Source organism: Dreissena polymorpha, chromosome 2, assembly GCF_020536995.1.
Source record: "Dreissena polymorpha isolate Duluth1 chromosome 2, UMN_Dpol_1.0, whole genome shotgun sequence".
In the NCBI taxonomy this organism is placed as follows: domain Eukaryota; kingdom Metazoa; phylum Mollusca; class Bivalvia; order Myida; family Dreissenidae; genus Dreissena; species Dreissena polymorpha.
The window spans coordinates 48,000,613-48,015,103 of NC_068356.1; the positions used below are offsets into that span (position 1 = coordinate 48,000,613).

Consider the following 14,491-nt stretch of genomic DNA (forward strand, 5'->3'; position numbering starts at 1 on the left):
ATGCAAAATGGTATTGCTGATGTTACATTCAAAAAGTAAGGAGTCACCATATTTTTTTAGGATTTCCAGGTAAAATAATTTCCATTTACTCGTATTGGTATTATCTAGATATCTTTTAACCCAGCTGCATTTGATTGCATTCAAGAATGAGTCGATATCCGTTAATTGAATACCTCCATTTTCTACAGATTGAATTAACTGCGTTCGCTTAATTTTATCAGGTTTACCGTCCCATATGAAATTAAATATTTCTGATTGTATATCTTTAATGATAGCATTTGGTGGGTTTGGGAGAACTGTTAGTGTTTAAATTAATTTAGGGAGTGCAAACGTTTTCAACACCATGTTTTTTCCGATTAGTGTAAGTTTACGATGCTGCCATGATTTTAAACAATTTTTAAATTTTTGTAATTTAGGCAATATGTTCTTTAGAACTGTTTCATTTTCATTGTTTGTGAAGGTTATTCCTAACGTTGTTGCTTCATCTGATGTCCAGTGGAATTTCATTTCTTTTTTAAGTTGAATATTACATTGTTTAAATTTACCTACTCGTAGCACAGTGCATTTACTTTTGTTTAGTTTAAGACCTGATGCCGTTCCATAAAGGGTTAGTGATTCAATAAAGTTATTGAATGAGTCACTATTGTCATTTAAAAAATAAGTTGCATCGTCAGCAAATAGGGACTGTTTAATTTCGTCGTCAGGTTCTAGTGATATTCCCTTTATATGTTTGTTTGATTGGATATAGTGTGATAGATACTCGATGCATATAATAAAAAGCGAAGATGAAAGTGGGCATCCTTGTCTTACCCCTCGTTTGATGTTAAAACTGTTTGAAAAAAATCCATTGTTAATAATAATACTGTTTATGTCGATGTAAAATAGTTTAACCCATTTAATTAGACTGTCACCAAAATTCATATTTTCTAAACAAGAGAACATAAACGAATGGTCTAGTGAATCCTTGAATTCGGAAATTCTGATAGTAGTATGTAAAAGTTTTGGTGGGAGTATTGGGAAGTTTTGCTGAGGTACTTGAAGTATTGCTCGTGGTATTGGGATGTTCTGCTAGCAGCATTGGGAAATGTTCATGGGAATAATCAGAATTGCCAGTTTTATGTAAACAAGAGGGCCTGAAAGGCCCAAAGTCGCTCACCTGAGATAACAAGATATTATTGGGACAAATCTTCTGACCAAGTTTCATGAAGATCGGAAAATAAATGTGGCCTCTAGAGCAGGGATCATATTTTTTTCGGTTTTGTCGGTCCTAGACCGATTGGAGTCATGAAAGACCGATTGAAAATCCCAAACAGTCTGTCCGATTCTGTGTGCTAAAATGCCCATGTCATGAAATCGATTACACAGTGCACATGCTAACATACCCTAATTACTAGTATTTCGGTTATCTCAAAGACCTATAGATTACACAGATTGGAAACTTCGCGCCTTATCGGGCTATCTCTCGGCGGGGTCACGTGGTCGAGAAACTGATAAGAACACTTGGGATCAGCAGACGATTTATTCCATGAATCAATCGGAGTAGTCCGGAGATAGCCGGTGTATCACGATTGCGATAAGATAGCGACGCGTCAGTAGCAACGGCTACGATTATCGAGAAAAGTTATGCGAAAATGTTACGGCGCTGTAGAAAGGCGGCTGTAACTTGGTAAAAAATGATCCGATTTTCATAAAATTAAGTTTCATAGAAACATGAGTAATTATGTTTTTATAAAATCTCGATTTTATTTACCTACAATAAGAATTCATAATGCCGCGATCATTGAAGCAATTGCGCTAAGAACTTCCAAATCGCGGCGAGAATGCTGTTGAATAGTTTATTTGAAAGGCTTTTGCTGATAAAATATTCTTGTATAATTTGGTATTTCAGACAGTTAAAACCTTATAAAATATTATTATTTCAAAAAGGATAGATATATGTGGACACATAGATCTAGGTCTCTGATTAAAACAACATTACAGTATAATAAATGCTATGATCGTTCGATCCAAAAACGGTTTTAGTTCGACTTATTTCAATATTGATTGTGTAGATTTTTTTCAATTGTTTAATTCTCTTTTTATTGAGATTTAATTCATGAGTTATAGGTTATTAAAGTTTTGTTTGTAATCCAGTTTTTTTCTTTTGGTAATTAAATTAAGCTTTCAGTATCGTGGGCTAGGATTTCGCGAAAAGAAAAAAACAAAAACATTTCACGCGCTTGTTAATCGTCGGATCAATTAGCGAACTGAAGATGCTTTGTGTGTTTTTTCTTTACTCTTGAGAATTAATTAAAGGAAGGGATTCTTACTTCAATTATCAGTTTGCGTTGTTGATTGATTTTAATTGTGTGATCAGTGGCCGCGGCCGGCGAATTCATTCTTTATATGTCATTGTGATGTCCAATTAAGGTAAGTCTTTGTTGTGAATGTGTTAGATTTTAATATACTTGTTTATAATAGTACGTTATAAACACAATGAAATGCTGTATAAAACTGTTAAAAAAAAGGCTGTTCTCGATTGTGTATCTTATAAGTTGGACATACTAGTACATATTTTGGATTTTACATTTTTAAATTCTGTATCATTTGTGCAATCATGTCGCGTAACAGAGACCCTGATTTTTTCGCTTGGAGTGATAGTGATTTAGACCTTGATGAGCTTTTTGAAGGGGACTATACTGACAATGACTCTGTTTGTACTGATAAACATAGTGTTAGTGTTGATAAGAAAGATATATATGTGTGTCCAATTTGTTCACGAGAATACAAGACTATATATATTTCTTACTGTAAGAGGTTTTGCAATTACAAAACTAATTAATAAGAAAACTGAGAAAAGTGCAAAAAATGAAAAGAAAACATCCGCCAGCCTGAGAGATGCTTTAAAGTCACTGAATACCGGTAATTTGAAATAAACTGGGACTATAGGTCTGTACCAGAAGTTTAACATCAGGACTATCAGTATGGGAATATTGAAACTAATAACGTGTGCTCTGCTATTGCTTACGCTTTTAACAATGACAATTTGTGGTTTTTATAGTCATCTCACAGCTTTTGTGTTTTAATAGTAAGCTCACAGCTATCTGTTAAAATATGTTTGTATATTAACTTGCATGTGTAACATTGACAGGAAAACTGGTAATACTAATAAAATAAGATATTAAATGAGAATCTAAACCCATACATTGTACTTTCATCTAGTTCTTTTATTCATACCAAGATAAACATATTACCCAGAATAAAAATCTAAAAATCTTATTTCTTCAATTTGAGGTGAATAATGACAAAGTTTTTCACAATGAACCAAAGCACGTTTGACAACATGTGTGTATAATAGGGTAAAAGAGCTTAAAATTGTACCATCTTTGTACAAGGCCAAAATCCTTTAAAATGAACATTATCCTACAGTTTAATTAATTCATACCAAGATTAACATATCACCAAGCATAAAAATCTGACTTAATCTATTTGTGATGAAAAATGAAAAAGTTTATCAAAAAGAACAAAAACACGTTTGACAGCTATCTTGTACAACAGAAGAAAAGAGCTTAAAATTGTACCAACATTGTATAAGGCCAAATCCTTTAAATTGAATATTTTCTTGTAGTTTGTTTAAATCTATACTTAGATTAACATCTTGCCTAGCATAAAAATCTTACTTCAAATATATGGGATGAGAAATAAAATAGAAAAGTGTTTCAACAAAATACAAACCACTTGATTGAATGAAATAACAGTATAAATAGTACAAATTGTACAAAGGCAAAATCCTTTAAAATACCTCATTTTCGTCTACTTTTTATAAATCATACATAGATTAACATCTCACCTAGCATAAAAATCTTACGTTATCAATATGTGATGCTTAATGAAGAAGTTTATAGAAAAATGCTTCGGGCCTTTCAATTTTTCAAAAATTATCGAAAATGAACGAATCCAGTGTTCTCTTTCAAATTCCGATAAATTAATAATTAATTAGAATGATAACTACCAAAACCTAAAGAATTATCAAGACAGAAAATAAATACTTATTTCTTATCACACAAAAAATATTCAATATGTCTTTTTTCGGAGACCGACTTTGCTATTACGTAAAGTTCGTAACGTTGCGCTTTCAGGCATTCATTGCTCTGCAAACTGACAACCGAGCGCTAAAAACACTAATTAACACATTAATATTGTTAATAACAATATCAAAATAATATAAACTAACCAGATCATGCTCAGAATACCCTACGACATCAAATATTAACGACTAATTACGAAGAATAATTGTTTGCTTTATAAGAAAATGGCCGACAGCAGCTGGAACAGGGAATAATCTAAAGGTACACCGGCATCTCCAAAATCAATGTCACGTGACCCGCGTCCGCCGATAGATATTATCGCATATCGCTATAGCGGAGACGAGAGATTCCAATCTGTGTAATCTATAGGTCTTTGGTTATCTGTACCATTTACTGCAGACTCTAAACCGGTCAGGACGAGTTTATTGCGTGTCAGACGACTACTATCAGAGTATGACCCCAAGCAGCGAAAATTCGCGCGGTTGAGTATTAGTCATGCATGAATAACCCCGTGTCAATATCAATTGATAATTTCACTGGCTTATACCTAGTACACTAATCGGTCCCTAATGTGTACTCGTGACGATAAAATCGTTGACAGTTACTTCGGAGATGAAAACTTCAATGTTCATAATCCTCGTGGAAAGTGTGCATTTCATGCATGATACAGAAAACCTTCATACAAACAAAGAAGAAAATCGGATATTCTGCAATAATTCATATTATTGTGGGCGGACCGAATACACTGAAAACATGCGCTGTAACTAAACAAAACATGCCGATACATTTTCCACCAGCGAACTGACTGGCAATAACTAAATGAAAGTTGCGGATCTGATTGACAGAACAGCCGAAAGTTATTTTATGGGCGGAACTTCACATAAAATAGTACACAAGAAAAATAATATACTTAGTATAAATCTGAAGTAAAAATCGTGTTAGAATCAAAATCATTCGTGTACTTGATTGTTTGTTGTTGAATAACTCACGACCGGAAGTTAAGATGCGTGGTTTCAAATCACTCGTGCTTCGCACTCGTGATTTAATCCCTACGCATCTTAACTATCGGCCGTGTCAACTATTTGGTTTTGTTGTTGCCAGTATCCAACCTACGCACAGACATTTGTTAGGTTCAGTGCATGTATGTAAGCTATTATCGAGTCGACAACGATTTAAAACATCGGTATAGACTTACACAGATAATTAATATTGACAACGATGAAAAAAGTCAGATACAACAGCACACGAAACAACAATAAAAGAGAAAAAAAAATCATAAAACCAATTGAGAAAACTCGTATGTTCCGTTTAAAAAAAATGCCAAAGGCAATTAAACTTGTACATTTATTATACCACCGTCATGAATGGCAAAATCAATGGTATATATGTTGACGTAATTTGTCATGATTTCGGATATAAATTTTCGGACACTTTCCCCATTTAATCCAGACCGATTGATGTTGCGGGAAAATATGATCCCTGCTCTAGAGTATTAACAAGGTTTTACTATAGGAATACAAGGAAAAATGCCCCACCCCCTGGCAGCCATGTTTTTCAACCAACCGGCATCATTTTTGAACTCATCCAAGATATTATCTGCATGAATCTTCTGACCAAGTTTCATGAAGATCGGACAATAAATGTGGCCTCTACAGTGTTAACAAGATTTTACTATAGCCATAAAAGGAAAAATGCCCCGCCCCTTGGAAGCCATGTTTTTCAAGCAAACATAATTATTTTCAAACTCATCAGAGATATCATTGAGACCAATCTTCTGACCAAATTTCATGAAGATTGGAAATAAATGTGGCCTCTAGAGTGTTAACAAGGTTTTACTATAGCCATATATAGCCATATAAGGAAAAATGCCCTGCTCCCTGGTGGCCATGTTTTTAAAATAAACCAAAACCATTTTCGAACTCATCCAAGATATCATTGGGACAAATCTTAAGACGAAGTTTCATGATGATTGGAAAATTAATGTGACCTCTAGAGTGTTAACAAGGTTTTACTATGGAAAAATGCCCCGCCCCCGTGGTGGCCATGTTTTTCAACCAACCGGCATCATTTTTGAACTCGTCCAAGATATTATTCGGATGAATCTTTTGACAGTGTTTCATGAAGATCAGACAATAAATGTGGCCTTTAGAGTGTGAACAAGATTTTACAAAAGCCATATATAGCCATATAAGGAAAAATGCCCCGCCCCTTGGCGGCCATATTTTTCAAGCAAACATCACCATTTTCGAACTCATCCAAGATATCAATAAGACAAATCTTCTGACCAAATTTCATAAACATTGGACAATAAATGTGGCCTCAAGAGTGTTAACAAGGTTTTACTATAGCCATATAAGGAAAAATGCCCTGCTCCCTGACGGCCATGTTTTTCAAGCAAACGGCATCATTTTCGAACTCGTCCAAGATATTATTGGGATAAATCTTCTGACCAAGTTTCATGAAGATTGGACAATAAATGTGGCCTCTAGAGTGTTAACAAGATTTAACTATAGCCATATAAAGCCATATAAGGAAAAATGCCCCGCCCCTTGGCTGCCATGTTTTTCAAGCAAAGGTTACCATTTTTTAACTCATCCAAGATATCATTGGGACAAATCTTCTGAGCAAGTCTCATGAAGATCGGAAAATAAATGTGGCCTCTAGAGTGTTAACAAGGTTTTACTATAGCCATATACATATTAGCAAAAATGCCCCGCCCCCTGGCGGCCATGTTTTTCAACAAACCGACATCATTTTCGAACTCGTCCAAGATATTATTGGGATGAACCTTCTGACCAAGTTTCATGAAGATCTGACAATAAATGTGGCCTCTAGAGTGTTAACAAGATTTTACTATAGCCATTTATAGCCATATAAGGAAAAATGCCCCGCCCCTTGGCAGCCATGTTGTTAAAGCAAAGGTAACCATTTTCGAACTCATCCAAGATATCATTGAGACCAATCTTCTGACCAAATTTCATGAAGATTGGACAATAAATGTGACCTCTAGAGAGTTAACAAGGCAAATGTTGACGTCGCACAACGCACAATGGACGACGGACAAAAGGCGATCACAAAAGCTCACCATGAGCACGTTGTGCTCAGGTGAGCTAAAAACATAAAAATTACAAACAGCATACACCGCTTTTCTATTGCTATTATTGTATTTCAGTCAACATTTTGACCTTATGTAATATTTTAGACTTATTGTGAATTTTTTATTCTTTTAATATTCAGGTTTGTACTTAGGTAACCATATTCAAAGTGGTGAAATCTACATGTTGGATACTGTATGTCATGGGTGTCATTTTGTTAATGGAGGTATGATGGTGAAAAAAACACGAGCCATGCTATGAAAAAACAGGGCTAAATGCATGTGTGTAAAGTGTCATCCCATACTTTGCAAACTGCAAAGGCTAATCAGGGATGACACTTTCCAAGTTTATGAAAAAAAAATATGAAAGTCTCTTCTTAACAAAACTTTTAAACAAAAATCCAGTCAAAAAAGTGTTGTCCCTGATAAGCCTTAATGAGTGGACTGACAGGCTAATCTGGTAAACACTTACCCCACATGCATTATGCTGAGTTCTCCCAGGGCACAGCACATATCCATTATGAGACAGGTGTCAATGAATACCTTGTGTTTGTATCCACCTGTACTCCATATGCAGCAGTAGCAGCAAGACACCCTCAAACTGCAGGTAGTGTTCATCCCCTTTTGAACTGTGCAATGAAATATGATGCAGGTGTATCTGCTGAACAGTCTTCAATCAAATAAAATGGGCTATGCTCTGTGAATGCATTATTAATGCATATGTGTAAAGTGTCGTCCCAGTTTAGCCTTTACAGTACGCACAAGCTAATCAGGGACGACACTTTCTGCCTGAACTTGACTTTTTCTAAGAAGACACTTTCTTGAAACGAGAAATATCATAACAGCTGAAGGTGTCACCCCTGATTAGCCTGTGTGGACTGCACAGGCTAATCTGGCAGGACTATTGACGCACATGTATTTAACCCTTTTTTCACAGAGCTCCGCCAAAATAGTTTGTGCAAGTGTAATACTCATCCTCTATAAAGACTAGACCATAAGACCATATACACAACAAAATAAACTCAGATTTCCAAATGTGTGCTTCAATTCCTTGAAATTTCCATTTTCCCTTTATTATTGAACTTTCTACATTTCATGTGATAACACAATCTACAATGTTTTATCCCATCCATGAGTATTTTTGGTCTAAAATAACTGAGTATAGTATGTTAACACATCTACCTTGTCAATTTATGGTAGGTTGTAACATAGCATATTCTTGCATACAATTCAGATATTTGTGAAAAAATCGACTATCAATCTAATAAAAACCATCAAATAAAAAAATGCAATATCAGCGCCTTCTTGAATTGTAAATGTTTCTGAATCCTTACCTGAATTCCTTCAGAGCAATGACCTTGAAAAAGTCTCTAAGGTCAGTCACCAGTATTTCATTCTCGTCCATCCCCTCTACGTCTGTGTTCCTGTATAATATACATATATTATAACAAGCTCGAACAATAGGGCCTGAAAGGCCCAAAGTCGCTCACCTGAGATAACAAGATATTATTGGGATAAATCTTCTGACCGAGTTTCACTAAGATCGGAAAATAAATGAGGCCTCTAGAGTATTAACAAGGTTTTACTATAGCCATATAAGGAAAAATGCCCCGCCCCCTGGCAGCCATGTTTTTCAACCAACCGGCATCATTTTTTAACTCGTCCAAGATATTATCGGCATGAATTATCTGACCAAGTTTCATGAAGATCGGAGAGTAAATGTGGCCTCTAGAGTGTTAACAAGATTTTACTATAGCCATATAAGGAAAAATGCCCCGCCCCTTGGAAGCCATTTTTTTCAAGCAAACATAATTATTTTCAAACCCATCTAAGATATCATTAAGACCAATCTTCAGACCAAATTTCATGAAGATTGGACAATAAATGTGGCCTCTAGAGTGTTAACAAGGTTTTACTATAGCCATATAAGGAAAAATGCCCCACCCCTGGTGGCCATGTTTTTTAAGCAACCAAAACCATTTTCGAACTCATCCAAGATATTATTGGGATAAATCTTCTGACAGAGTTTCACTAAGATCAGAAAATAAATGTGACCTCTAGAGTGTTAACAAGGTTTTACTATAGCTATATAAGGAAAATAGCCCCGCTCCCGTGGTGGCCATGTTTTTTTAACCGACCGGCATCATTTTTGAACTCTTCTAAGATATTATTGGGATGAATCTTCTGAGCGAGTTTCATGAAGATCGGACTATAAATGTGGCCTCTAGAGTGTTAACAAGATTTTACTATAGCCATATAAGGAAAAATGACCCGCCCCTTGGCGGCCATGTTTTTCAAGCAAACGTAACTATTTTCGAACTCATCCAAGATATTTTTAAGACAAATCTTCTGACCAAATTTCATCAAGATTGGACAATAAATGTGGCCTCTAGAGTGTTAACAAGGTTTTACTATAGCCATATAAGGAAAAATGACCCGCCCCTTGGCGGCCATGTTTTTCAAGCAAACGTAACTATTTTCGAACTCATTCAAGATATTTTTAAGACAAATCTTCTGACCAAATTTCATCAAGATTGGACAATAAATGTGGCCTCTAGAGTGTTAACAAGGTTTTACTATAGCCATATAAGCAAAAATGCCCCGCCCCCTGGCGGCCATGTTTTTCAACCAACTGGCATCATTTTCAAACTCGTCCAAGATATTATTGGGATGAATCTTCTGACAAAGTTTCATGAAGATTGGACAATAAATGTGGCCTCTAGAGTGTTAACAAGATTTTACTATAGTCATATATAGCCATATATGGAAAAATGCCCCGCCCCTTGGCAGCCATGTTTTTCAAGCAAAGGTTACCATTTCTGAATTCATCCAGGATATCAGTGGGACAAATCTTCTGAGCAAGTTTCATGAAGATCGGAAAATAAATGTTGCCTCTAGAGTGTTAACAAGGTTTTACTATAGCCATATAAGGAAAAATGCCCCGCCCCCTGGCGGCCATGTTTTTCAACCAACCAACATCATTTTCAAACTCCTCCATGATATTATTGAGATGAATCTTCTGACCAAGTTTTATGAGGATTGGACAATAAATGTGGCCTCTAGAGTGTTAACAAGATTTTGCTATAGCCATAAATAGCCATATAAGGAAAAATGCCCCGCCCCTTGGCAGCCATGTTTTTCAAGCAAACGTCACCATTTATGAACTCATCCAAGATATTATTGAAACCAATCTTCTGACGAAATTTCATGAAGATTGGACAATAAATGTGGCCTCTAGAGAGTGAACAAGGCAAATGTTGACGTCGCATGACGGACAACGACAAAAGGCGATCACAAAAGCTCACCATGAGCACGTTGTGCTAAAAAAATATTTCTTCAATTGGATTTTTTTTTTAATTTTTTTTGTAACTAATGATTTTATTGTCAATTTGTTAATGCCAGTATTTCAATGCTATTATAAGTAAGTATGGCTATGAGTAGAAGATAAATAAGATTTTGTTCATGTTGTAATGATAATTTTCGGATGCAGAAATTTTGGACTGAAAATTGGACAAAGCATATTTTTAAGGGAGTAAAAAGCTGATTGGTAAACGACAATGCACCCTCTAGCCTTCATATTTAAATCTTTTAAATATACAATATTGTTTCCTAAAGATTGGATGAAAACTGCAATACACAGAGAGTTACAAATGTAACTGTCAACCTGATCATCTAACTAGGTTCAGATATAAAGGTCAACAAACATTTGCCTGAAGGTTGGTGAAGATTAATGCTCTTGAAAAACTCTCTTGAAAATGGAGTGTGGAAACATTTCAGAATTCCCATCCACAAATTCTACTATTATTTGTTTGATTTATGGAACATGCCAAAAAATTATTTTGGCGAAAATCTCTTTCACTGAATATTGCAAGGCATGAAAGAAACTGCAACATCACCACAACAATATAACTACATGTAGATACTTTTAATGGTGGGCAATTAAAACCAGTTGAAATAAAGCTAATTACTCATGTCAAAAACTGATCAAACTATATTTATTTAACTATTTAAAACAGTAAATGTGAATGAGATGTATATTCTGTTAGTATTATGCATTATCAAAAGGTTTGAACATGGTACATACAAAAAATGATTCAACCCTTTCCCAGTCAAAAGCAAAAACACGATAGATATGTAAAACATGATAGATATGTAAAACACGATAGATATGTAAAACACGATAGATATGTAAAACACGATAGATATGTAAAACATGATAGATATGTAAAACACGATAGATATGTAAAACACGATAGATATGTAAAACACGATAGATATGTAAAACATGATAGATATGTAAAACACGATAGATATGTAAAACACGATAGATATGTAAAACACGATAGATATGTAAAACATGATAGATATGTAAAACACGATAGATATGTAAAACACGATAGATATGTAAAACACAATAGATATGTAAAACACGCTAGATATGTAAAACACGATAGATATGTAAAACAAGCTAGATATGTAAAACATGATAGATATGTAAAACACGATAGATATGTAAAACACGATAGATATGTAAAACACGCTAGATATGTAAAACATGATAGATATGTAAAACACGATAGATATGTAAAACACGATAGATATGTAAAACCTGCTCATCAGTATCTTAGGCTTGGAAAACGAAGCCTTTAAAACTTGAATCTATCAAGAAAGGTCTTTAATTTAATTATGTTTTCTAGTGGACTACAAACAAGTAAGAATGTGTTTCATAAGTGGTAAAGGGTTAGTTTTCTATTTCTTGTCACAACAAAATCTTGAAGTAGTTTCACCAAACTATTGCTTATTTGAGACATAAAGCTGTTTTCTGTAATTTCTCAAATATAACCTTTGCACTTGTTAACTGTAAAATGATATCCTTCTAAAATAGTTTATAACAGCTCAGAAGAAGATTAACTCCATCTTACCCCCCCCTTCAAATATATTTAATAAAGTTTGTCCCTGACAAATTTTATAATGTTTCATGTGATTGTGTGATTTAAAAAAGTGAATGTACTCACCTGTCGTCACAATACATGTATGTTCCTTGTATTATGTGACATAATAACGACTTGATCTGCTAAAAAAACAAAACATACAAGAAATTGCCAAGCAATATGGTCCCCTACCGGTGAAACTCCACCATTGTCAGAACTTTTTTATATATTTGTTGCCATAGCAACCAGAATTCTTGACGTAGGACCAAAATGAAATGACATGCATATTCTCCATATTGCAATCTATCCATGTTTAAAGTTTCATGAAAAAATATGAAGAACTTTTTAAGTTATCGCAGAATCCAGAAATCCAGAAAAGTGTGACGGACAGACAGACTGACTGACACACAGATCGCAAACCATATGTCCCCTCCGGTTTCAATGGTAGGGGACAAAAAACTGAATCACTTTAAGAAGGCTGACCTTGACCTAGTCTGCAGCAGGGTGACAAGCATGTTAGCCAGCACCTCCAGCAGTCCCTGCTCCATCATCATAACGGAGATGACATCCGACCTCTCAAACAGCCCGCAACACAGCTGGAGGCTGTTGTGACACAGGGCCAGGTCGCCAGTACAGTTGCCAAGCAAGCCAAGCACCAATGGGACAGCCCCCTGCTGGATACGACCCACGTCTTCTATCACTTCTTCTGGATAAAATCTGAAGCACAGGAGAGAAACAATTTATCCTTTATTGCTCGGATTCCCATTTTTATGCCTTTGTAGTTCCTTATAAAATCAATTAAATAAAAGACTGTTCTCTAAAGATTAAAAGTTTTTAAGGCTTCAATTTCAATCCTAAGATACTGATGACCAGCAAACAGCATAAACCCATAAAGAACTCACAGTCTGTTCTGGTTTAATGCTGGTTGCATGTAGCCTTATTCACTTTGCTTCTGAGCCGGAGTGGGGTAAACATTTTGTTTTAATTGGTATTTCTGTGGGAGTGGGGGTGTATCTGTGTGTGTCGGGGGGGGGGGGGGGGGGGGAGGGGGGGTGCTGTGGAAGTGGTAGGGGTCGTGTAAGTGTGTGTGCGTAAGGGGGAGGGTGCTGTGAGAGTGTGAGAGGTGGTGTATGTGTGTGGGGGATGTGCTTTGCTAATTGCAAAGATCCTGGTCTTGGTATTAAATTATTTCTATAACCAAAGTGACCACATAATTTGTCTCAAGATAAAAACTTACATGACATGCACATTCCCCATATCCTCTTGGTCCATCTCAAAATACATCAACATGCCTAATTACTGTATGATCTATGACTAGCTACATATTTTAGTTAACACTTACTTCTTAAAGCATCAGAACAATTTTTTGTATGACAAAACTAAATTAATGAGCATATTCTAGAAAAAGCCTGATATAGTTGTAAATAATGTTTTGTTTTACTTTAAAATGACTGATGTGTATTGATTTAGAACAAAATCTTTTTAATTAATTTAATATGTATGTCTTTAAATTCATATTAAAGGGAGTTGTTCATAGTTTTGTAAAAATGACAAATACAAAACAGAAGTCATATATTAAAAAATAGAATGTATGCATTATATTTAAACAATATAATTAAAACTCCTGACTAAAAAAATGTTTCAAATATGTGTTTGTTTATGGAGAACCATCAACCAAAATGAGAAAAACAAGCAAATTTGTTGTATTGATAATCTTGTGAAAAACAGACAGACAGACGGCCATCGCATATTCTATAACCATCCACCTTAGACTGGGATAATAATAAAGCATTTGTAAATTTGCCATTACCAACAAAGCGTTAAAACCACTCTCAAAACTAAAAAGTGGAAAAGCCTCAGCTTTTGCTTTGCGAGGTCCCTGGTTTGGGTGAAAGATCAAACACATTCACGTATTAATGTCCTTGTTATTACAATTATGAACAACTCTTCCAAATAATTACATTTTTGTTAGTTCATTGAATGACATTCATCCAAATAATAAAAACATGTCAACAAGTCAATTTAAATGCATTATGGACCTTCTTAAACATTTATTAAAAGTCAAGATGTGATCCTGGAATTCAATTGTGTCTTAATAATTGTTAAACATGCATTTGGAAAACATTCACTATTAATAAATCTATCCAACCAAAAATAAAAATAATAATAGCATTTCAGCAATCACAACCTTTTTTGGAAAAAATAACAACTTATGTTAATTTATTAACATAGATGCACAAAAGATTACCAAACAAATTTTGCCATGTTCAATACACATCAAACTGTGTTTAAAAAAACATGCACAGTAAGACAGACACAAATTTCTCACCTGTTTCATTAGAGTAATTAATTTCATATGCCCCTGGCACTTTCCCACCTATACAAAGCCATCATTTCAC

General features: G+C 34.9%; 1 protein-coding gene across 1 annotated transcript in view; it reads right to left on the reverse strand.

Annotated features, from left to right (window-relative positions):
• The window catches only part of LOC127869715 (lysosomal-trafficking regulator-like), a 140,056-nt gene that overhangs the window by 47,266 nt on the left and 78,299 nt on the right, over positions 1-14,491 (reverse strand). The window contains exons 27-29 of the mRNA XM_052412371.1: positions 12,576-12,809; positions 8,496-8,585; positions 7,705-7,790 (exon numbers count right to left, since the gene is read on the reverse strand). Coding sequence (XP_052268331.1) covers positions 7,705-7,790; positions 8,496-8,585; positions 12,576-12,809 — 410 coding nt within the window. The remainder of the gene's footprint in view (positions 1-7,704; positions 7,791-8,495; positions 8,586-12,575; positions 12,810-14,491) is intronic.